We start from the raw sequence: 26,446 nt of genomic DNA on the forward strand, positions 1-26,446 counted from the left end.
AAAATCGAACGATCGGATTGGGATACTAGAGATACTAGAGAACAGTCTGGAAGTTCACTGTGTCAGCACACTTTCATTTCAACTCAGTATTCTTCATCAAATGGCATGTGCTATACTGCTACAGTGTCAGACTGACAACACTTTGGCTGGGATAAAACTATTGATCACCACAAAGTGATACCATAATGACTGTAGGATTTAGCAATCTACTTCTTGAAGTGATCTTGTATTCTCCATTATATTTGAATTGTTTTACTCTTTTGTGAATTTATGTGCGATATCTCCTAATGAAGATATTGTACAAAAACAAATTATTAAGTTAAAAAACCCAAAGGAGCTCCTGATTAACTTCTGCTCTGGTGCTATGCAGCTGTGATGGGCTTCATATTATTATTTAATAATAAATGCTCGATGCATCCACTCCATGATCCACTATATTAGAGGGTTTTCAAAAGTTCTCCAATTCTGTTGATTCCTGTATTTAAATAAATATTTGGGATAATATTACCCCTGAGAAAAATTAAATTAAAAATGTTCACAGAAAAGAATGCATGCAGGTTCCAAAGGTATTCACTAACAGATGAGTATTTTCTAAGTATATACAAGACTTGCCATCTTAATTTTCACACACACAGGCATCTATACTCACTGGAAACAGTCTCTCTGGGCAGAGACATTCTTCAGGTACTGTTTCAGGGCCTCGCAGAACTCTCCCAGGTGCTTCTGGGATACCGCCATCTCTTGGCGCACCAGATAGAGGGACTGGAAAACGACAGAGGGAAGAGTGACAGGGGGACATGGAGAACCACAGCTTCTGGCTATGAGGACCCTTGCTATCTCAAGTGAAGGCTCCCACACCAAGAAAAGCTCAAGACGCTGGAAAAGAAAGCACAGGTTAGAGCACGTGGGACTAAAGGAGAATGATGGCAATTTGTGTCCATGAGAGAAAATCTCAAACAATTTGGAGCAGGGATTAGTCTTGTGTTGGTGTTATTTTGTGTCTGACTGACAGGGGTATTTTAATCCCGTCTACCTGTAAATCAATTCCTAAAAACCTCTCTCAGCCACTCCTGTGTTACCGTACTTCAGCACATCTGGTACAGTGCTTCCCAGACTCGAACGAGAGAGAAGACTCGACAGGAAATTAAGCTTTCCGACAGGTCTCCTGTGTCAGCCCGAGAAGAATTGTCTTCTTTCTCCTGTCAGTGCTCTGTACATTTCAATCAGTGAGGGCCTGACTCCCTGACAGGTCGTTTTATCAAAAAGAAGCCTGACAGACCGCAGTGGCAAATACTGATGCAGACCAGCTCAGACAGCAAGCAGATGAGACCCTGGCGAGGAGGAGTCATAGCTGCGTTACTGCATGAGCCTGTCAACATTTAGAACATTTAAAACTGAGAACAGGAGGCACTTCTTTACTAAGAGAGTTGTGGGAGCGTGGAACAAGTGACCTAGTCATGCTGTTGAAGCCATAACTCTGTTATGTTTCAAGAAACAACTGAATGAGATTGACTGCCAACTACCAAGCAATCTGGATGGGCCAAATGGCTCCCCTCATTTGTATCCTTGTACTTCTTTCCTGGCCCCAGGGAGGAAGGCAAAGAGAAGTTACAGTAGTTAAATATATTGTAATGGAGTGAAAACTTCAACTGTTAAATTTGGCACCCTTCTCATTTTTTTGCAGGACTTACATGAAGTATAAAATATTAGTAACACCAAATCTGATCAGAATGTACAAATGGCAAGTCATGTTTGCCTGCTTTTGTAAGTTTGGACATTTAAAATGCTGGTTTCCATCTCTTGGGTGTAATTCAGATCCTGGGATTTGCAAAGGTGAGATGCTAGCAGTACGGGGACTCCAGATTATTATGAAAAAGTGACATAGGTAGGACTAGAAAGAGCTTGAAAGTTCGCAATCGTTCTATTTAAAACAAAAGGATGACATCAATATGACAATACATTAACACTGCTACAATTAATGATCAGCTGCAATTGGAGTGTTAAGTCATAATTCAGTTTGAAAAGTGGCACACAAAAATGCATTTACTTGTCATTTATCATCTGCAAATAAAATAAATGCATGTGTTTTTTGTGTTGAAACTGGTTATCACATTTCTCAAAAAGTCAAAGTCAAACCTTAGTCCCACAACACAGTGGTTGCAACAAATTACATAATTAGGGGTACTTATTACATTTTGCCAAGAGAAATGTTTTAATAGCAAACAGGATCCTGTTAAGCCATCTAAGCTATTTCTGAAACAGCACGACAGGGGCATGAGGATTTTAATTGTTTCCTTTTATTTCCTTTGTGCTAATGAGCATCCAAAGTGACTAAACAGAAAAGAGAACTTTGGTAGAAAGCTCTCTGCTCATGAGTGATACAACACATACACATTTTCCTTCTGTCTGTTTCTTGAGCTGCCAACTCAGGCCACTGGGAAGCAGAACTGAGATCCCAGACTATCTTTGTTCATAAGCTACCTGCCTTTAAAGCGATCCTTGACTCAGACTCACAGCCAATCAATGCATTATAAATTCACTCCAGACCCATAACAAATCTTTACCTGACAAGCTGCCAGAAGCACCACTGATATTCAGTCAGTTTGCATGAGATGCAAAGAGTTTCTAGATGAGTTTCTGGATGACACTGGAAGATGCTCATGATCGATTTTCTTGATTATAAAATGATATATTAAAAATAGAAGACAGCAAAAGCATGCACAAGAAATTTGGAACATGTGGAGGATTTTAAAAGGCTACATTAGGATAGTAACCATCCTATAGTAAGTCATGTCATCTAATTTCAGAAATACAAGGGAGACACTAGGTGTCACCCAGTCTCTAGATCTCTCACCTATCAGAACTGTAGGATGAATGTGATAGAAAATTTGAGAGATGAAATACAGACAGGTGGAGCATCTAGTCACAGTAAAGTACTGGGTTAACACAGGTTACCTACTGACAGAAGCTACACAGATTTCATCATTACAGTAGACATCTTTCTTGGAGTGAGACTCCCAGAGTAAGAAAATAGTGACTGTGCGGTTAATTGTCCATACAGCAACAGCCTCAGCATTTCACATTTTTATTAAGTGACAGCAGGATCATTTTATGAAGGCAATGATGCTACACTGGCATTAATCAGTTAATTAAATGTATTTTTGCAAAATGCAGATTCGCTAAATTACACTTCTGGAAGCATTAGAATTTTTACATCTAAAATCCAATTTAGAATTAATGTTGGTGGAAGGGGTTGTCACAGTATTGTTTGCCATATCACAGTTTCTATTTTGAGAAATGTACTGAAAATTTGCTGAAATACTGTTCTCCTATAGAATCCATCCACATATTTATTTCATGCAATAAATCCAAATATTGCTGAAGCACTAAAGATTGATTGAGGAGGAATCACACGTTTGTGTGGTAGTTCGTATGTAACATGATGATTAACCACAAAAATGTGTTACTCCTGCACTTTTTTGCTCACACACTCACTGTGTCAATGTCTTTACATTCCTTCTCTAACGTCAAATTCCAAAAGACAAAGTCTGTTTCTAGATGACCTACCACACGAAACATCTAAGTCACCACCAGTCATAACTAGTCTGTTCCTGGTAGTCTAGACTCTGCAAGTCTAACAAATTTCTTTAATTCATCACCTGCGTAACAACTGGCAGAATGGTAATAGTGGGCAATTAACTACTTAAAAAGGTCAACTACGTCCTGAAGCTTCATGATGGATTGAAACCCTACAAGCACTGCAGCTCCTTCTTGCACAAACCTGTCTTGGGTTTTGCTAGCTGTTTCACCACAGAGTGGCTATTGAACCACAGGAGGTTCATCTGAAGGTCTTTGTGTAGATACAGGTAGCGAGAATTTCCCAGCCGACCCCGAGACTGTGGGCCTGCTGTCTGAAACACGACTCCAATCACAGCTGAGAAATCCAGGCTGTCTGCTTTTAACTGGGGCAGCTAGCTCAGGTTGGGTTTCCTTAATAAGGTACTATTGAACCAAAGCCGTCCTGGTGCCACTGCTGAGCTCGTTGTGGGCAGCAGCTTCTTCACACATCATTCGCACATTTTAATACAAAGCAGTTTCCACATCCACTACCCAGATGTTGGGAACACTGCTGGACTATGGGGAGTGGCAGTGGTCACCAGAGATGAGACCTCTTGGTTCAGCTCGAGGGGTCGGAGAGTGGTTTGCTTTGTGGTTGCACAATTCCTGCCATGTTCGGATTTGCATTAAAGTTGGAGCTGGGCTGCAGGGGTCCATACTGTGAGTCATCACAATCAGATACAGCAGCTGCAGACTGTCCTGCTCACAGCTGATTTCTAATAAAACAGAGGCACAACCCCACCCCACACCCCATATTCCTGACCGCATATTCCTGATTCTCCTTTTGTCCTTGCTTCTTTTCAACTTGTGATGTGTAAAGTGCTTTCAAGACAGTGTGTGACTTTTAGATAGCACTTTTCTGTGTTGATCTTGTATCAGTTTCACACCTGTAACAAGCATCCTGGGTTTTACTTCAGGGTACAAGATGTCTGTTGCCACAGAATCAACAGATTGGAATGAATTGTGGGGAAATGGCTTAACAGGCTAGCCATGCATTCATCTTAACAAGCAACTCCACCGTGTGGTTGAAGAGGATAGCCCTGCTTCCTTCAAGACACAGCCGGAGGAGATCCTCTGATCAATTAACTGCTAACGTCCAGATGGGCCAGCTCCTCTCATTTTTAACTGTCATTATGTTCACTGGATCAAACTTCCTGTCTCAATCCTCAAAAACCAAAAGCAAAAACAAAAGAAATGTGCTCTGCTCCTGTGTTAGATCACCTGCTACTGTATGTCTTCCCCTTCATTTCCAGCAGAGTGCCCATCGCCTGCAGGAGGTTTATCTGAAGGTCTTTGTGCAGATACAGGTAGAGAGAATTTCCCATCTGACCCCGAGACTGTGGGCCTGATGTCTGAAACATGACTCCAATTACAGCTGAGAAATCCAGGCTGTCTGCTTTTAACTGGGGCAGCTAGTGGACAGAGTTCAAGTTGGGTCTAGTTAATAAGGTGCTATCTAGCTCCACAAACAGAGTGTTGCTTCATATTAGCTTGACCCGAGAATGCAATGGAGTGTGACTCTGTATATCCAGACAGCCAACTGAACTCCCTGAGAAAGTGTCCAGCAGTGGGAATGAACTGCTTTGCTAGAGGAACTGCCTTATTTTAAGCCAGAAAGAAGACAAAGTCAGACTACAGACACAGAGGCCTGGATTGGGAACTCGGACTCAGACGAGAAACAGATGAAAAAGTTTTCTTTTGGTCTGTCCCCTCCAACCCATCAATTTTACAAGTCTAACTTCAGCTCCTGGTTGCACTCAGGAGGGGAAAAGAAAATCCAAATTCCAAAAGCTCCACAGGGGCTCCCAGTGTTCAAGCAGGTGAGGAATGTGCATGTGATTTCCTGAGAACTCATGTCACCTGACTTTAGCACCTGTGTAGCCCACCTGATGCCGGACTCATCTCACCAAGCACAGCAAAAAACAAAACAACATGGTATTATCACAGCCACCTTGGCAAAAAAATCCACTTCCTGTGTGAGACTCCCCCTTTTAAACTCTACTGCCACACAGAAACAACTTGTGACAGAACACCAAGCATAAAGCACAGCATGCACAAACAAAGCTGTATCATGGTCTTTTGCATCATAAAGGCCCTGAAGCAGATGCATGTACAGTATGTAAATAGTTAATACAAAACCTTGATTGCCTCCAGCAACAGAACAATAAATATTCATACGCGGTATGCTCAAAGTAATCACTGGCAATGATTTACAAAGTCTGAATCTGGCATGCACAAACTTGTCTTCTTACTTTGATGAAGGTGGAACATTAGCCTGAATGATTTTTTTTGGGGGCACTCCAGTTCTGTATCCGGACTACAATGTCAGAGAACACTTGTTTCCATATGGATTTTATACTTCCATGCACATTGTGATGGAGCCAGTGTGTCTCAAGACAGGGGACCCAGCCTGATCAAGCAGCCCCCAACACCGGGTCTTTGCTCCAGCCAAACTCTTTCGCACAACTGAACCTTTAATGGACAATTGGAGTGCTGTTGCCGTCTTGACAGTTTTCAACGCTTAAACTTATTGGAGGTTGCCTTTTAACTACTGCATTTCATACAGAAAATAAAATGTCATATTCTGAGTAGAAATAAAAAGGCAAATATTCCAATTCAAGCTACTTGTTAGTTTGATTAAGGCTTCAATTAGACAACTAAGCTCAGCTGGAATTGTCAGCAGGTGTGTGGATGTCTAAGTGCTGGACTGGGATCCTCTGACTACAGGTGTCATTTATGGAACACAGGGAGATGTAATTTTGTGACACTCAAAAGTGTTAGGTGAACATGTGTGTTTGAAGGTCATAATAAGCATTTTTAATATTTTGTAAATCTGACCAGAGATGTGTCCTTTAAGCCCAGAAAAGTGTACTGAAAAGTGCAATAAAGGTATCTGTGTTGGCTTCTATTTTCCTGAAGAAAAATGCCATTTGATCTGTTGATGTTATTGTTACATAAATGTCAACACAGCTTGTTTCATTGATGCTGCAATCATATGCAACCTATTAAATCACTGAATAGTTTATGAAGTCAATCTCTTCTTAATTGTTCATAATTATGTGCTATATTTGCAGTGGACACATTGCTACAGTGGTGAGCTCCTGTAATTAAACTGTGGATACCAGCTTCAGTTTGGTTCTGTCTCCAAAGGACGATCAGGCATCATTCTCGATATTACAGACTGTTTATATACCCTTTTCTTGCCAGTTGGATAATTAGAACCCTCTCAAAGCAGCATTTCTCAATCCTGCAGACATCCTCTTTTTGGGGGAATTCTAAAGCTCCTAAAAATCTTTTTCAGGGGAAGATTTTACACTCTTTAATAAAAGTCCCATTCAAAATGTTACATAAAGGAACAATAAAATATATAGTGTTGGTGGTCTGCAGGTAATAGTAAAGCATTCTGTGCAGCATAAAATTCCTAAATGATTAAGAAAGTCATCTGTGCATTGCTGATATTTTGGAAGAGAGGGGAAAAAACTCACACTACATTTTAACTGAACACAACACCATCCATTTTCGAACCAATTTATACAGGAGTGGGTTGCGGGGGAGCCAGAGCCTATTCCAGCAAGCAACAGGGGCAGGACAGGGTACACCCTGGACTGGAGGCCAATCCATTGCAGGGCACACACAGCCACCAGCACACACACCTCCCAGTACAGCCCAGAGTCTTCAGACCATGGGAGGAAACTGGAGCCTCTGGGGGAACCCCACGCAAACACGGGGAGAACATTTAAACTCCACACGGACAGCCTCCCAGGAACTGCACCCAGGGCTCCAGGCTCCAGGCAAGACAGCAATGCTAAGCACTGATCCTGAGGGGTTAAGATCAGGTGTCTCGAACCCCGTCCCTGTGTCTTCTGGTTTTCGCTCCTCTCCAGCTCTCAGTTATAAAGTTAACCTAGTTATGTTAACTAACTCCACAAGTATTCAGACCCAGGGGTGGTTTTAGAAGGAACCTGTACGTTGAAGGAGTGCATGATCTGAGTAATCAATGGTAAAAGACTGTAGGGAAGATCCTACATGCCGTGTGCCTTAGAACATAACTAGCTGCTTTAGAGGAATGAGGCACAGATCTGTTACCCCTCTGTTCTCTCAGGTCTTTCAGGCGGTGAAGCTGGCCTTGAGCAATGTGTGTGGAGCGCAGGGGGGCAGATCTTGATCCATAAGTAAACACAGAAGCGCCTGGCGATTCGTACGACACTCACAGGGCTCTGTATTTCCAGGAGAATGGCAGAGGCGCACAGCTCTCGGGCAGGCAAGGACAGGCTGGGGACCCCAAAGGGAGCTGGGGGGAGGAATCCAGTGCAGGCCCACGCAGCCTCCGCACGGAGACAGTGGGAACAGATGCGTGCCCCCTGGGGCTGTTGGTGGGGGGGGGGAGGGGGCAGGTGGGGGGAGGACAGGCCTTCCACTGCAGGAGCCGAGCGCAACGGTTGCCATGGCGACCTAGCGATCCTACCTTAGTAACCCCCCCCACCTCCCACCACAACACCCCCTCCAAGCACCATGTGGCTTTTCTCTCACACAGCTCTCTGTGGCAGCAGCAGTACCTGCCAACGAACACTGCTGCTCCCTCTCCGAGCAGAGCCAGAGCAGGATGATTTATTCATTTGCTTGCTTATTGACCTATTGAGCCTCTCAAATCCTTTGAAAGCAGGCAGCTGTTCTAAGGATGAAACGTGGCTCATAAGCTAGGGCAGCCAAATAAGAATATAGTGACGGAATCTGACAAACTGGTCTCTCTCCCTCTTTCCCAAATAATGCCAGAAAATCTCTTTCAGATGGATGTACCTCAAGGCTCTTTTCAAAGATCTTGTTTTTTTCTGAAAAGGCAGTTTCATGGCAGGGAGCCCTGGAGGATGTATATACTGTATGTTTTTGCATGGGTATAGTTACAGTATGTTTCTACACTGAAATCCTAAATTACAGCAGATGAAGTTTTGGAAATAAACTTAATTATCCCCGCCATATCTAATGGCATTTATAGCACATGTGTACCATTTAATGTGTATTTATATACAGCATACACACATGTGCAGCACACACTCTATCTTCCTGTTTGGAGTACACAAATGATACTCTGGGTGTGTATATGTGCATATAAGGCAGTGAGCTTTTAAGAATTTGTGTTTGTGAAAAGATCTATCAATAAACTGCAGGAGGTGAAGACTGAACTATAATAGCTGTGGCAGAGCAGCCCCCATTAGACTCAAAGCTACACTCCCCACTCCGGCCTTTGACTCCTCAGAGAGTTCATGACAGGGATGATTGCCTCGGTAGCACTGAAGGGCAGCACAATTTCTGTATGCCCTACTTACACTGATCAAGGCTGAAGCGTGCTGGCAAAGGAGAAGCCTCAGCATGGCTTTCTGCCGGGAAACAAAGTTGATACTTCACCTGTTTTTAATAAAATCACCCGGCTGGTAGTCAATAGCAAATAAGCTGCCCCTCAGGAGTTAGCATTAATCAGCAAATAAATTACAAAGCCCTGCTTTTAAACTGTGCTCACAAATCTCTGCCAACCAATGCACGCCCATAAGGACTCAGATGTTTCTGAAACATGGCAATCTGTCTGGTAACGCACTTGCCTTGTTATGTCAGTCATTACAGTGAACAGTGACACATGGCCTGATGCCTTGGTAGACCGTGTGGTCACTCAGTGAAGCAGTACTGCTCCTTCTCTGGTCTCTAACATCTGACAACCGTGGAGCGTGTGACAAGATATGAGAGCCGACAGAGAGCGGCTGATTACAGAATCCATCGAGAACAGGATGTCTGATAGGCCTAGAGCTGTCCATCACCATCTCATATCAGCCACTGACGCACGCCTGCTGTTCCTCTCCAGGAATGTGGCAACAGCAGTGGAGCCTGAGTTGGTGTCATCTCCCCTGGTTTTGATTGAGGCTAGATAATTCCTTCACACGGCACACATCTGAAAACCCTCAGGAGCTGCGGGCTGTTGCGTTTTATTCCCACACCTACTGTCACCAACATTCCAGTGTTTTGAGCCTCATTATCCAGGTATCAAAGGGACGACTGCTGTTGTAAAGAGGAAAATAATGATTTTTCAGGGCGCCAAAACATACAGCTGCCGGCTATTGCTAAGATTATTTTTCATCAAATTTTCAAATGTCCATAAAACCTATTCCGTTGCACAAAAACTTCACACGTTTGTAGCCACTTAAGGGGAATTGATACAGCATGAAAATAATGGGGTTAAGTCACAAGGATTTTTGTTCATATTGAATTTTGAAACATGGTTTAGAAAGCCTCTTCTCCAAAACGACTTTTAGCAGAAGCGTGAACCTATGTCCACAGCAGGGCTGGTGTTAGCTAACTGGGCTTCCCTGAACTTTCAAACAATAAGCATAACAGATAATGCAATAATGTTTCATATTTTAAAATGCCACCAACAACATAAAGTGGTTCATTTAGGATGGCTTTCCAATGGTTGACCTTTTTTCCCTGCAGCTTGTCTTTTTTATTTAAGTGCTGCTCAGATAGGAACTCTTCATGGATTGTGAATATATTTTTAAAGTTACATTTCTCCCTCAGAGTCTAGTGTACGTTTATGAGTGTGAGTGTCTGTGATCTACCACCTGAAATTGAATGTTGCTGACATTCACAAGTTTTGAAAGAAGAAAAATGTAGGGTTCCCCCTAGTGGTTGGAGGTCAGACGATGAATAAAAACGGAGTATATTTAGAGTTCCAGAAGATTTTTGCTAAAATCTCCAGAAGAGCAGACAGTTTGGTCCTCTGTTTGGAAGAGCCTCAGAGGTATGTATCATTCCAACTGGATTATTGACCTCGTATGACTAGTTCAGCAAGTTCTTAATTATGAGATCACCTTAAACGGACAGCAGAAGTAATGTAATGATTGTGCACAATGTCTGTTAGCAGCCCCTTAAACAGCAGCTGTGGCAAGAACCTGTGCTAGTGGGATCCAGTTCATCAGACAGCACTAACTAGCTTTGTGTTACCATGTGCTGGCATTCCTGGCACCTGGTTTGCACTCTTAATTCATCCCAATACACATAATAAAGACATAAATCAATGAGAGAGCACAAGCAAGCATCAGTCATATGCTAGGCTGTCAGGTAAACTTGTGGTAATCCCACTGGGAGGTATAAATGGGAAAGCATAAAAACTGACAAGGACAAATGTAATATACATTTCCCAGGTAATAAAGGATGATTCAATTTCATATGATTCTTCGAGAATAATGCCAGAGTTAAATCAATTTTGAATTCCTGGGGCTGAGCTCAAAATTGTTTTAATGTATTCTTCTGAGGGAAGGGACGGCTACCAAAAGCCATTCTTTCACAGTCCTCTTCACTTCAGAGAAAGCACATGTTTCAAGTGCGTTTTGCACACCACAGAGACAGAAGCCATATCTGCTGTACTATGCCTGTAACCAAGGGCTGTGTCACGTGACTGGAAAAATAAAATAAATCCTTACATTAATTAGCATGCTGGCAATTAAAAAAAAATAAATTTAATGGGAACAAAGAAAATGCTTGCCTCAGAAAAAGATATCTTCACACGCAGAGCTGCAATTTAGGTTCTTAGCACAACTCATGATTTTCCCTTTATGGAAATGTACATAAAATGTAATTTCACATCTTTAAAATGTACCTGGCTCACTCAAAATATTATTAAACATTATCTCTGTCAGCAGACTCACGAGGCTGTAGTTAAATCCACTGTTCACATCCTACTGGGAAACCTATCAACCTGACAGCGCCAATCTAAAGAGCTCCATACTTCTCCTTTTAAAACAAATACAACACAAGCGTATACTGCAGAAACATATTTGTGGTTCTTCTACAGCACATATTACACTGGATATATAACAGCTATTTCCTTTAAAACAAAATTGCATTTCTTTCCAGTGAAAAAGCAACTTTCCAGCTTTTCATACCATCATATATTATGAAAGTATACAAGTGCATTAAGCACAGATCTAATTCTCTAATCTTGTCCTTGGTATGAACTGAGCTGTCCAAAGTTCACTTCCTTGTTCTTTCACATTGAAAAATATGGGGATTGTTTTACCTGGTCACTTCTATACGTAAATACACACAAAAGTGATCTTACCTTTGAGAATGTACAGTATTTGCTTCAAGTGAAAAGTTCATGCACCACAACATAAAGCATGCTCATGCTTTAAACTGGCTAGAAGAACATACTCTGGCATTCATACACACTAGGAGCTGACTGTATAGCAGACAATGCACAATTTTGCAGGCCACTCTGTATAAAAGAATCTAAATCCACGAATCATTGCCCAACACTTAACCCATTGGAAAAGAGCCCATGACAAGCATCTCACTGCAGTCTGGGATATACAGCAAAGACCCTGAACTGCACCACGTGTCACCTATGCCAAGCGCTTCTGAATCCCGCAACCCCAGCTGCTGGGAGTTGGGAGTGATGTCAGATGACTAAGCAGGTGCAAAGCGAGCCTGAGACCCCATCCCACAGTCTTCGAGACCAGAAAGTCAGGACAAACAAGTCTGGGGGGAGGCAGGGTCCAGCACGTGATGTCAACAAGGAATGCAGCAATGGGGACTGAAAGGCTGTTGCTCAGAGCACATGCATGGTGCAAAGTGAGGATTTCGGAATGGAACTGTGAAATGTCTCAAGAAGTTGAAAGTGATTTGTCCCACAATGTGCTCCACTGAGTTCATGCTACTTACTGCGCTGGCTGTGCCATCAGTGTCTGTTAGCCTCTGGTGCAGGTCAAACCACACTGTCTGCAACAAGAACCACAGAGAACCACACATGAATTTCCACTGAGCAGGTCGTGCTGCAGTAACCAGTAGTGGGACCGGTATTTCTATGATCTGCTAACATCTATGGCTGTACTTAATTGAAATCAATTTAAAAATGATTTTAAATCAATCACTGTCTTCATAGGGCGACGCATTTTTTTTTCCAGGCCTGGAAACGTATGTCTGCGTTCTCTACAGCATCACGAAAGTAATGGAAAACAACAGGTTCACGTTTCTATGTACTCAGATTGCAGAAATAAAAATATCAAAAATGCCGCCTTTGTTATAAGAATGTCCTTTTCATTGGCCCACAGTCAAAAATGATAAAAATGTCAAGTTACTCAAAACAGCCCACTGCAAATCTGTTACTGTAATGATTAATTAATTATTACTGAAAGCTATGCAATGGAGTGGGGGCTACACAGTAATGGCTTGATAATTCCACACAATATACTGGGGTGCTAGCTTGCTTTCAACCTCACTGCAGCTACTGAGCAGTGGAATTCTGGAACAATACCCTAGAATATCCTTCTGATGGAACACAGGACTTGGTTCTGTAGGAGCCTTCCCTTCCTTCCCATAAACTAGTGGACAAGTCCTTTTTAGGTTAAAATATATGGTATCTTTCTGCTACCTTACCTTGCTACCTGTCTATGTTACCCAGAACGATTCGTTAATGAGCACCGGAAAGCAAGACTGTTAGAGTTTATTGGCTACCTTCAGTATTTCATGACCTAAACCATCATCTACATGAACCAGTGGTTCAAAATAATATTCCTGTTTCTACTTTTATCCCATTTTTCCTGTACTTATATGGAAAAATGGGATAAAAGTAGAAATACAGACGGTATACTGTAAACTGAGCTTTGAAAGCTATTGAGAAACAACATTCTTCATTTCTGCAAAGCTCCAAATCTGCATTCCTTTTCTAACACGTTTTCATCATTTCTGCTCATTGCTCGGCACATTTTTGACATATTTAGATTTTATTCGATGTTTACAGACTGAACTGATTCCGTGATTAAAACAAATGATTGTTCTATACTGCGCTCTCCCGTCCTTTTGGAACAAAATCAATAACCATTGAAATATGAACAAAATATATTGCAGATGCTTCAGCTCTTCTGAGTGCTGCTTTTCTGAATGACTGTAACTATGCTATCAGGGCCCACTGATTCTTTCATTAATGCAGCTGATGTGTGCAGTACCCTACAGTAAGCAGAGAGAAAGCACTATAATGAGCTTTCACCACATTAAAACGAACAAAATGCAACCTGTCTCTGCGAAAATCTTCACTTGGCATGTAAGTGAATAAAAAATAATGGCTTGGCTGCAATAAATATAGTACCCCATTTATTTTACACCTTTTTGCTGGCAGTCTCAGTGCTGGGGTGCAGTAAATTGGTGACAACTAGTAATTGAGAGGTATCTCCAAGGTACAAGGTTATAAAATAATTCATTTCCCAATTGTGAGGAGAGATCCGTTATTAAGATTTATGAGTTACGAGCCGATTTCTGCAGGCAGAACAAAGTAGCTGTTCTAGGGAAATGCCACCTTGCTGTTTGTTTCAGACAAAATTGCTAAAAAACAGGAAATCCACAATTATTCTTCCTGGCTGTCCAAACAGAGCATATTTATTCCACAGGAGAGAGAACCCTTTCACTGCACAAGCTTCAAAGTGGCTTCTTTCGTTCTGACTGTTGGAGTACTCTTTTCTGGGGGCAAAGTGACCCTTGTTTGTCAAACGTTGGAGTTGGTAAAAAAAATAATTAGGTGAGAATGAAACTATAGAGAAATATGAAACTGTGTTCTCTTCACAAAACAGAGAAATTCATTTCAACTGCTGGCGGCACTTCGGTTCACTACAGAGAACATCTGTTTGGAAATTTTCAAATTTGGAAAAATAACAAATAAATATACAAATAAATACATCTGATAAAATTTTTGTATACCTTTGAAGAGGTGTGCGATCATATGCATCGGAATATAATAACTACACTGGATTAGTCTGCTATGTTGGACATTATGATATAATAATACCACGAAGACTGTGAACAGCAGGCCTTTAATTGTGGGCCAAAGACAGAATGACAACAAACGGCAGTCACAGTCACTTAAACTCTAAAATCCTTAAATGATCTTGCTTATTCATGAGCAAGAAGAAGCCAGCGATTCAGCCATAATGACATCAGCAGACTTTTTGGTCAAGGATGACGAAGCTCTGTCCAGCGACTCTGTCTTGCTTGTGACCATATTCATCATAAGCCATTTCACATTGTGCTACACGTTCTGCAGATTTTTGAGACTTGAACTCCAAAACATCCTGGGGCTTTTATGGGCCTCAGAATTTCACAGCACTGTCCACTGTATCTCAGACTATGCAGGGAGAGATGGAGTGGATCTGCTTGCTTGCTACTGAAACACTGCTGGATGAAGCTTTGGCATCTCTGTGTGTCAAATAGGTTAATGAGGAGGATTCTGGGAAGTCGTGCAAAGGTCAGGAAACAGCATTATGTGGAATGGGAGGTCTGACAGGAGGTGACAGGGTGCAGTACATTGTGTGCTGAAGCTAGGAACCAATTTATATTTGCCTGGAAACCATTGCCAGTTGTCTAGAGTTGAGCATTAAAAATTCACCTTCTGGAACGATATTAACAAGGAGCAGAGTCAGCTATCTTCCTATATGCATGCTTTTGTAGCAGACAAATGCAAAATATTGGCACGGCCCACAAACCATGGCAAGGTCAGCTTTTTCTTGAGTCCACAGCTCACCAGCCTCTTTTCATGCTCTCATCAGTCTATGGCTTCAGCCTTTCATCACTCCTCAGCCCGGCTGTGTCCAGCCATCGATTGATTAGCCAGCAGGCTAAAGAAACTGGAAGGGTTCAGGTGAACTTCAGATGTAAAGGAGCCTCAGACATGGTGATGCTTTAGATTGTCCATTTGTGGGAAATACGAAGCATACGACACAAACTGTCTGTTCTGCCACTGAGGAGCTAGAGTCCATCCCCGATTGTCTTTTTAGTAGACCTGTCTTGCTGCTCATGTAGTACTATGTAGTATGATGAGTAAGGCAGTGCTTTGAGTTTCTGACTGCTGTGTGTTAACGATGAGTTCTGCACATCTCTGACTCTTGATCGGCACAGCTCTGTGACAGTGACTGTGAAAGGGCGGGCTGGGTTCTGCTGTCAGAACAGTGCACTGTCTGAAAGAGTGTTAAAGTTTTAGCCGTGTGGAAGAGTCAACCTTTTTTCAACGGCCTGTTCTAATCAAAGCATATCGGTACAGCTTCTAGATGTTCTCTTTTCCTTTTTAAAGTAATATGGAGGACAAACATAAAAATGAAACCTCCTCGATAAGTCACTCTTGGTAAAAATAATTCATAGAGAGGGTGGTTGAGATTGATGTATTTCATTGCTTATTGGCATCATTTAATATGTTGAGTTTTACACCACAACATTAGGTGTGCTGTGGGGGAAACAGAATTAAATATTATACAGCAATGACTGAGGGAATAACAATGATAAAATTATGAGCTAGGACAGTATGCCTTTTTAAGGCTCAGTGCTGGGGTGAGCAGGACTGACAAGGACTGTACTACCTTAATAATTCACTCATGTGTCTTCATGCTGCTGAGAAATGCTTTATCATACCATCCCAAATGCCAGAAAGAGATACCAGTACACCTCTGAGAAAGAAGGTAGAATACTAATGGGTAAGTAAGGATGGACTGAGGGGAGAAGTGAGGTGGAGACTCTGAAATTAGTTTATGCCAGCAGCTATATCACCCTGCAACTCACAACCGGCAGCCCACTGAAGCTCAGCAGGGGTGAGCCTGGTCAGTACCTGAATGAGAGACCTCCCAGGGAAAACTAAGGTTACCGCTGGAAGAGATGTTAGAGGGGCCAGTAGGGGGCACTCACCCCACGGTCTGTGTGGATCCTAATGCCCCAGTGTAGTGACGGGGACACTATACTGTAAAAAAAGCGCCGTCCTTCAGATGAGACATAAAATTGAGGTCCTGACTCTCATTCCATTAAGAATCACAGGGTGTTTCTTGAAAAGACTAGGGGTATCCTGGCCACATTTCTCCCTGGCCTTTACCAATCATGGCCTCCTTATAATCCCTATCTATGAACTGGCTTCATCACTCTGTTCTCCTGCCCACTGAGAGCTGGTGTGTGGGGAGTGTACTGGTGCATCACCCAGGTGAAGCTGCACACTGGAGGCAGTGGAGGGGAGTCCCCATTACCTGTAAAGCACTTTGAGTGGAGTATCCAGAAAAGCACTATTTATTATTTATTTATATGGAGGAGACACCGTTTCACCAATAAGAATTTCAATGAGAACACATGCAAGTTTTCACTGATGTAGGAGAGAGTGCTAGGTGGAGCTGCAGGCATCCTGCGGTTCGCATGCCATTTTTAATGTGTCTTGCAAAAGCAATCCAGGAACACCGGTTTGATCTCACTGTGAGCCTTGAAGATGTTTGTTTTGCCTTCACATTCTCCATGGTAACTCTCACTCCTTGTTCATATTCAGCTTATTGTTTGGGGCTTATTTCGAGCTCTCTGGAGAAGGTGGCGCCGGACTGCAGCAGAGGAATAGTCACCCCATCTTGACAGGCAGACGTCACTAACCCCACTGTGCTAGAGCTGTACATGATGAAGGTCATTTTGACCTCCGATCTTTTTGACCAATTAGAGAACGCTTACCTCCAGAGCAAGCTAGCGAGGAGGACAATGATCTTATGTGACTCTGTCCAGCACAAAGTCCTGAATCCTGAGCTAAACGAGTGACAGGTGGCACACGAAGACAGTTTTACAAATAAAGTCCGTGGGGAATGCGATGAAAAACCTAGACATTTTACTCCCGATTTCCCAAGAGAAACCAAAGCTGAAACAGATTCAAATATCACGTGTTCACCATGAATTAAAAATCCTCTGCTATTAATGAACCTGGTGCTTGGTCAAGCTCTCACTGTGCTGTTTCCAGAGCTCCTGCAGGGGCAATGTGACGTAGTCGAGGCTTAAACTCCACTGGCTAACATGATTAGCCATGCTTGCCAGCATGATGTTTCCAAAAGGATCTAGCAGATCCCATTAGGACTTTGACAGTGGAAGTTCCTGTTAGCTTTACAGAGGGACCAAGTTCTCAAAAGCCTTCAACCTTGATTCCTTCTAAAACCAGCACAGCGGTTCTGAGATGTCTGTGCTCACAAACCTGTCTGTTATTAGAAGATGCAATAAAATATTGCCTCCCAGAAAGGCGATATTAACTGGAGACTCCATTAGCTCATGTTCAGTGATTGTAGGCACAGGGAATGGGCGAGAAAGAGATGGAGCGAGCAAGAGACATTGCTGCACATTCCTCTGCAATTGAATGTCAGGCCCCTATAATTACTCTTTCTCTGCCCATACAGTAGCAAAACAATAATAACCAAGAAGTAAATTGCTGGGTTACTGCAGGGCATTTCAAACACAAGTAAAGATGAAATCTTGTTATCTGGCCGAGAATGTTCAGAGAATAATTAGGCTGGAGTTTTTCGTAGCTTGCTGACACATTTCTGAGGGTTTATTAAAGCCAGCAGGGCCAAATTTTACATTGATTCTGGCCATTTTCTGAGTTTTGGCTGGTCTGTTTGTCTGACAATAGGTTGAGCCTTGAAACTTGATAACTAGATCGTTAGATATTCCTTATAGAGATTGGGGAAATGAAGGCAGATGTGAGAAAAAAAGCTTCTGAAAGTCTCTAAAGACTCCCCACCCAGCAGCACGGGTTACAGGCATGAAGTAAGAGTCAAGTGAAGGAGTTGCAAGAGCAGGGCGATGGTACCCTCAGGGCTCTCTTGCATAGCTGTGCGGGCAAAACTTGAACGAGCCTTCAGAATTGCGCCACTGCAGAAGGAAGACGGAAGGGTGCGAACAAAACCAGAACAGACAAAAAGAGCGGCACTTCAGGGGAACTCGTATTGTGAGGTGTGGATTCAGGAGAGTTCAACTAGGCCGCTCAGTTTGCAAAGAGTCTTCCGGAGAGCTCTTACCTTGTTCTCTAGTCGTCCAATGAGCTCTGCCAGCCTGTTGATCTGGGCCTCCAGCCCCTCCTCTCTCATCTCCACCACTCCTGCGGGGGTCAAACAGGAACATGGGCAGGTCAGGCGGGGGCTCACAGAAACCCCCTGCCCTCATCACGGGCTGTTTCGATGTGCATGCCAGAAATGGACACACTTCAAAATAAAGCTGCATTCATTATTGTGCATTTACACTTTAATTACCTTGTAATGATTTGGCAACTACATTTTGAAATACATGTATTTTCATCTAAATCTAATGACTGATACAGTAAATGCATTATTATTAAGAAGCACATTTTACAAGTATAGAATGGAGGTCACAGAATTCTGTCACAGGATTATGTCCAATAACATGTATAGAAAAATGTAACTACACTCCAATGTACTAGAAAGCAATATTTCAGAATGTAGTTTACACATCTTGACATTAAATAATCAATACATTAATAATTTCATAATGCAGATACGATATTGGTTATATGGCTTATATGTAAATAAAGTACATGCATTTCAAGGAGTACAGTTCACACAATTACAAAGTAATTACGTTGTTATTACAATTCTTAATTCTGCAGTCCTTGTTTTCAAGAGCCTAAGTCCAGAAGGTTCCAACTGGAATGTGATTTAAATATTAAATCTGATGACATGGGTCCTTAGGTACTATTAAGTATTTATTTTCTGTGTGTCTCAGGCTAGTGGTTAACATTAAAACTTGTTTGACAGCAAATCTAAAGGTCTGGAGCCTAGCATCCTCTCTGTAGCCGATCATGTCAGTAAAGTTCGAGATATAAAAGGAAGAAGTAGTATGAACTTGTAGAAAATGCAGAATTATCATTGATGTTTGATCATTTTATTGCGTTCCAAATGATTAGTTCTTATAGAAGCTACTTGGCCATTTTCTGTATTCTCTCCATGGAAGCAGCCTTATCTACATACACACTTCACCCCACTGAGCTAGCCTGGTTTGTAAATATCAGTGCATTCTTTTTTTATAATCAATTTTCCTTGGCAAACACAAATTGTCAACACTGTGGGATTTGATACACAAAATATTTCCTTCAGTGTTGTATTGATCTGAGCAATTAATTAAATGAGTTAATCGCTGCTAGCATTTTAACAACCAGGCTGAGCTGAGCCCCTCCGTACAGCTGGGGTTTTGCTTTTCCCAGAGCTGTCATTGTGAAGTATGTGGGCTCAGATCCCTGGATTTAGAAAGTCCCAACTGGCACGAGTTCCTTAATTTCAATGACACACTTGAATTGTGGGAAGCACGATGGCATGGGGTTTACCGCTGCTGCCTCCTGGGTCCTGGGTTCGATTCATGATTGGGGTGCCTTTTGGGAACCTCCCGTTTGGGGGTTCCATGTTGTCCACATGCTCACAGGAGTTTCCTCTGGGGACTTCGGTTTCCTCTCACTTCCTGAACAGATACTGTCAAGGTTTGATCAGCCGGTCTTCATGACCTTGTGAAGGACTGGCTTCCTGTCCAGAGTGGTCTCGCCCTAATTGCTTTAATTGGATAGCTATAGTATGGGGAATAATGAAGCTGGGGTTGAGGCCAGACCAATCCTGTTGTGATAACAGCCATCCCACTCTTCCTTGATCCATAACCTGCTTTTGCCCACCTGGATTTCCCTGATGAAGGAAGAGAAAACAGTACATCTCTCTTCAGACCTTTAAACCCACAGCACTCACTTTGTTATGTACTATACTAGCTCTTCCCTGCTGTAGCCACTAATCCTTTGACTTGCCCAGTGTTCTTTCCTCTGTTAAAAGAGAAATTGAATGAAACTCAGCCACCCCAGATGTCACTCTCACACCCCTCAGCGAATACTTGCACTTATTTTCTCCTGAAACTGTCTCAAAGACACACACCTGCAGCTCTCAGTCCAATACAGACAGCTTGGAGAGACAGCTGCTCTGGTACAGGGCTTGAATCGCGAGTGGAGTTCTGCATTTGGACCTTTGAATAGGTCCAGGAAAGTGACCAGTTGAATAAAGGGGTACAAACAGAAGTCACCCACATAAATGAATAAGCATAGGCTATGCTCTATTTAAGCAGTGAAAGCCCACCCCACCTCCCTGGTGACACTTAGTTACTCTGCCATAGCCATCAACAGAAAGGACTGTTCTGCAACACCCAGGACAGTTGTTCTACAAAACACTGGCTAAACAAGGGAGGCCAAGTTAATTTGAGCTGCACTGCAAAAGAAAGTAAATCTCATTACGGCCGGCTTTAAAAACTCCTTGAAGAGCAATACAAACTTGAATGCCACTTTAATTTCTCTCCTCATTGATAACAGCTAATTAGTGGGTAAGATGACTTTCTACTTTAACGTCGTCATTGTGACTTACGGTGCCAGTTCAATTACGAGCGGATGTTCTAGAGTGCCAGCAAAACGAACAGGCTACAATCAGTTAATGCCTGAAGGTGTCACAAAAGACAGCCGAGCCGGCAATTCGCAATTACTGCAATAGGTTCACAAGCTACAGATTGGAAAATCACCGTGCCACTTGTTAACATCTGTAGACTGTTGCATGTGTCATTTAGTCTGTGTCACAGAAAGCTGATGGGAGCTTCTATGATATAGATGATTGAAGAGCAACTCTGCAAAGACTCCTGGATTTCTGCAGCATGTGTCTCCCCTGTGCACTCTCTCTCCATTAGCAGCAAATGACCATATTGTCCAGCATATGGTTCCTCACATCTAAATACAGAGCGTCTGTATCAAATACCTGGGAACACAGATGGAACTGTAGAAGTGTCTGGAACACTGAAGGAAAACAATGTGTACTGAGCATTCCAGATTAGGGCTGTGAATCCAGTACATTGAGGAAGTATGGAACATACCTGGGAATTCGCAGATTTTAAACTGAGATTTATAAATTCATTTTGGATTTCAGAGGTAAAGGGAGCTGACCTTAAAAATCAACATCTCTGTAAAAGTTCTGCCTCACAGATGCTCCCCAACATTAAATGGCTAGATTTCATATAGAAAACAGAAAGCAGAAAATGAAAGGAAAAAGGGATTGTAAAATCAGGAGGCACAGGACTTACTATTTAATGAACATTGCCTGTCAAACTTAATTTCTGAAGGGCATAGTGTCTTCTGATTTGTGGTCCAACCGAGCTGTCAGTCGTATAGTTTAGTCTATTTATTTAACTGCTCGATTGTAACTGCACCATTAATTAATTGAATAGTTTTACATCAATTGTAAAAGAAATATTCAACCTACAAAAACAGTAACATGTTTTGAATGGATACTCAGGGTGAAACAACAAACATAAGACACCAGGCTTTCAGAAAATTGCATTTAAGATGTCTGTTCTAAGATTGATCTAAGGGCCATTAAAGATAACCATGTTTGAGCACACACCTCTTTCTGTTGAGATAGATCATTTTTAGAAAGGATCTTCCTTTTTCTTGCATATCTGTAGTGTCAAACTGCAATCTTTTTAAAATTATGCACAAACACCTTTGCAGCTGTGCTTCTGTGCTTGTAACAGAGGCTACCTGGAGTACTTGACCTGTAATATTCTAGAGAAGTTAAATCCCCACAAGCTTTTTAATAAATGTGAATAGTGCAGGCAGACCACAATATGGTGCAGCAGGTGAAATACAGGATCAGGGCTTATTTTAAGACTTATGGACGGTCTTATCTCACTGCTTTATTAATAGGAGGTAAATTCCTATTTCACCAATTGACAATTACAATGACTCATACCGGAATATTCCCAGACTGAAACTTAAACTGAAATGTAAAGGAATTGCTTTCAGAGGTAAAGGGAGCTGACCTTAAAAATCAATGCTTGTTTAAGAGGTTGGGCTTGAAGTTGGAAATACATGTGCTCTTAGATTCCTGTTGATGCTCACTGATATTAGACAGATTTTAGATTGAAAAAGGGAAGCAGAGAGAGGGAAGAGGCATGGTAACAATCAGGAGGAAATCAGGAGGCACAGAGCCTGACTTACTATCAATATACATAACCTGTCAATAAAACAGTTCCTCAATTTATTGGAAATGTTTAATTAAAGATGTGCACATTAACAGAGGTGAATAGCTAAGGGACAGACTGGCAGGATTCTGGAAAAAGGATGATAGATAACGTCTGGACAGCACCCAGGTAGAGTGCTTTAAGATTGCTATCTGTCTGCATTTGGCACCCTCACCCCCAGGGAAATAAATGATGCAGAGCCTCCTCAAGCTCTCTAAAGGTCCAGAGTGATTTAATGACTCTTTAAGGTAGTATTTAGCCTGTCAAAACCCACCCAACCCTGAACTGGGAGCTGGGAGCTCCAGTCAGGACCGTTGTGCCACAGGGAGTTGGGCTCATCAAGTACTGTGAGCCACAGCTCAATGGAGGACTCCGAGCATCTCCGACACACGCCACTCATCCGCACACTGCCCATCAGCTACCACAGCACCTTGTCCGCTGGAGCCTGAACAAAACATGTCTCTTAAACTCGTCAATATCAGCAGCTCTACTCCTGGGCATAGGACATAAATGCTGCATCGCGGTCCCAATATGCTGCTTACTAAGTATAACAGTGCTTGCAACCAAAGAAGTATTCAACTGTCTTTAAGTATATAAGAGCTCTATTTTAATGAGGGGAAAGGCCATTATTTTATTGGTGTTTTGTTTTGCTGCTCATAAAATTATTTTTCTCATCATCAGTACAATGTTAAATAGTATAGATACACTGTACATGTACCGAAGACATTCGTTTCTCCCTCCTCAACATCCACCAGTATGCCTGCAGACAGGACAACTTCAATGCTGATTATCTGCTATCTGCTGTTGCCAGCATGAATTCCATCTCTAGTCAAACACATGGAGGACATCTGATACCCCGATGCCTGAGAATCTGTAACAAAGTAAGGTGGGAGAGGAGCCTGCAGCTGAAAGCCAATACAGAGCACTCCAGCCCCTGCATATTGTCCATAGCATTCACCATGGGCATAAGCCCTAGCTACAGGCTTTATCACAACAGCCTCGACATAAAATTACAGAGGTGTGTGCCACACCTACTAAAGCCAGTGACCATGAACTGAAGGCTGTGTGTGGCCTTCCTGAGCATGTCAAGCAGCGGTTCTGTTGTGGCCTTGCTTCGTCGCAGTTTATTCCCACGCCTTAAAGTTTCATGATCTGCACTGGACCTGTTAGAGCTCGGTTACACTGCAGGAACAGGGTCACAGCAAATAAGCCATGTGAGGCTACCAGCCCATTCCACACAAAGTCATGAATGCCTTCGCCTACTGTGAAATCAGGACTCTTGAAATACAAGTTCAACAGTAACGTGACCCATGTGACAAGCTTTAAGATATGCAAACAATCTTCAAAGAGCTGATGAGCCTTGAGTGACAAAATGAAGGGCCAAAAGCGATAGAATACCACGCAGGTGCTCTCATGCCTTGCTTGCACTATTAAAAGGAAATGAAAACTATTGATGGACAGATGCAGGCGAAGAACAGGGATTTGTGTATTGAAGCAGACGTGGCAGGTGACTGCTTTGACAGTTCTCCAGGGAACAGATAACAGAATTGAATGCCTACAGATGTTGAATCGAGTTGTAGGGGAGAAGTTAAAAACACTGCAAGGAGATGAGAAGCCAGGTATTAACAGATACACTCCCTCGGCTCATCTTCCCTTGGAAAGACATCACCTGAAGTTGTTCCAGTCCTCATTGCAGTTACCACACAAGGCACACGCCAGGTTAGCTAGATAGCAGTTCAGATCTGCAGTTACAATGGCTGCACTAAACAGCAACAGGACCTATTAAATGTGCCCTCAGACATCTCAATCTGCAAATGTATGGGCTCACTAAGGAAAGGTCCTTATATCACAGACATGTAATATTAAATTGTAGACCATTACTACCAGAACACTGCAGTGCACTGGGCCACATGTTGATAGAGTGGGTTTAGTTTAGACAGTGCAGTAATCCTGTACTATCGGGTCAATTCTACATTTAATTAAAGGCCTTTGACTGCAGGTGACTAGCACACCACATCCTTAAAACGGCGTCGAGGGAGGCTGCAATTCATGCAAGTATGTCAAAAAAATCCTGCTTTGTACACGGCATTTAAAGGAAAGAAAAAAAACAAAAATAATATGAGAAAAAAAATGTGCTGCATTACAAAGAGATTCATTTACATCTGTCTCTGTAACCAAACTGCTGCATTTCATTTGTGAAGTTGGAGCCAGAAGGACCTTCTTCCTATTTCCTTTAGAATTAATCTTATTAAAAACTGACAGAAACATGAGACACATCCCCGTGGCTATAAAAAGTCCTACCCAAAAGTATTTTATTTACCATTTTGATACAAAAGATGTGTTTGAAAGCTCATTTTATGTGACTTAATTATGACAACTTCAGTAAAAGCTTTAGCCCAGTCCTAATAAATACTGGAATCCTATTTTTTTTCCAACTGTAGATAAACATTTCTTAAAGGGAACTTGACTCAGCTCTGATACCAATGCTTACTAAATGGAAGAAACAAAAAACGACCAGAGACAGACTGCATTTTGAGCAGTCTCCTTATACATCATTCTTCCTGAAATTGAGTCATTTTCGGACCAGACAAAGTTGCTGCAATTAAGTGCCTCACAGATATATTCTCTTGTCTGTCTCCTGCCGGCGACTATGGCCAATTAGCTAAAAGCCAAATTTATTTGACTGCAATGTTCTAAATGAGAGAACTCTGAAAGGCAACTGTCTCCTCCACAAGTCTGAAAAGGCAATAGTTATTAAAGAGATCCTAACATTAAAACAAAACAATCTAATGAAGGATTCCATGTTGCCAGTAACACTAAGTCATTTCTGTTTGGGGGTAATTTGAACAAGAAAAACTGCAGAGGTTTACTGCAGTAAATTATAATTATCTGGAGGAGGGGATACTTTAAGTACGGAAATAAATTACCCAAAGCCCCGAGGCAGTGTCCATATTAGAGGGGAGCTTTAATCACATTGAATTTAATTAATCAGATGGGCATATGCAAAAACGGAAGGAATATGCAAAAAGGAAGCTACAGTTTATTGCTCAGCTCTACATGTACAAAACTATCACTACAGTCAAATTGCACATCCTTGATCTGTCTTCTTAAAAACTCTCCAAGAGTCCCCTGCAACTTCTGTTATGTCCACGGGCACAACCTTAACCTTTGACCCGCCTGGAGCTCTATATACAGCTTCAATCCTGCCCTCAGTCCAAGCCCTAGTGATCACTGTGTACAGCGTTCAGCAACAATGGCAGTGCAGGCACAGCAGGAGTGTTTTCAAATAGCTTGATCAGGAGCCTGTGTGCAGAACAGGAAAGAGTGAGAGAAGCTGTACCTTTACCGGTCTGGATGTTCTTCTTGGCCTCTTTGGTGGTGACTCTGTTGTTCGGGGGGTACTCCGGGACAGGACTCTCGTACCTGGTATCTGCTATACGGTGACCCCCCCTGCTGGGGTAGTGTCTGTGTGGGAGGAACGCAAATTCATTATACTCTTAGCTGTTGTTATTACAAAAAAGGAGAAAGAAGAAAGCCTACCCAAAGCTGATGAGGTTCTGTCAAATAACTTGTCTTTTGTACCAGAAAATGTCAAGGTTTTGGCATTTATTACATCTAACATCTCATTCCTTCAGTTTGGTAGTAGCAAATGTAGCTCTCATATTTTACATGTTTCACAGTTCTTAAATCCTGTGTTTCTGCTGGCATTAATGTTATGTTAATTTTCAATTCTTTAAAAAATCCCATAATCATTTATCCTCTGCCTCATGAATATTCTGTGATGATGGGTCATAACTTCAATGGCCAAAAAGACAGCTATCACAATGGATTAAGAATTTTAAAGAATTTGACTATTAGATGGGTTGGAAGTCCTGCCTTGTGCCTTGTAGGATATAGCAGGTATGAATGATGGATAGATGAATAGATTTAATTTGCCTGGCATTTAAATACCCGGTTCATTATTTCAAATACATTT

The 26,446-nt window shown here is 42.1% G+C and overlaps 1 protein-coding gene across 3 annotated transcripts in view; it reads right to left on the reverse strand.

Moving 5' to 3' along the window:
* Positions 1 to 26,446, reverse strand: part of necab2 (N-terminal EF-hand calcium binding protein 2) — a 94,049-nt gene that overhangs the window by 8,290 nt on the left and 59,313 nt on the right. Inside the window, exons 7-10 of one of the 3 annotated variants that reach the window (XM_015368378.2) lie at positions 25,817 to 25,935; positions 18,444 to 18,523; positions 12,325 to 12,381; positions 650 to 762 (exon numbers count right to left, since the gene is read on the reverse strand). In XM_015368378.2, coding sequence (XP_015223864.1) covers positions 650 to 762; positions 12,325 to 12,381; positions 18,444 to 18,523; positions 25,817 to 25,935 — 369 coding nt within the window. Of the gene's footprint in view, positions 1 to 649; positions 763 to 12,324; positions 12,382 to 18,443; positions 18,524 to 25,810; positions 25,936 to 26,446 lie in introns of all 3 variants that reach the window. The other 2 variants (XM_006641396.3, XM_015368379.2) reach the window with 2 other exon arrangements.

This window comes from Lepisosteus oculatus, chromosome 20, assembly GCF_040954835.1.
Source record: "Lepisosteus oculatus isolate fLepOcu1 chromosome 20, fLepOcu1.hap2, whole genome shotgun sequence".
Classification (NCBI taxonomy): Eukaryota; Metazoa; Chordata; class Actinopteri; order Semionotiformes; family Lepisosteidae; genus Lepisosteus; species Lepisosteus oculatus.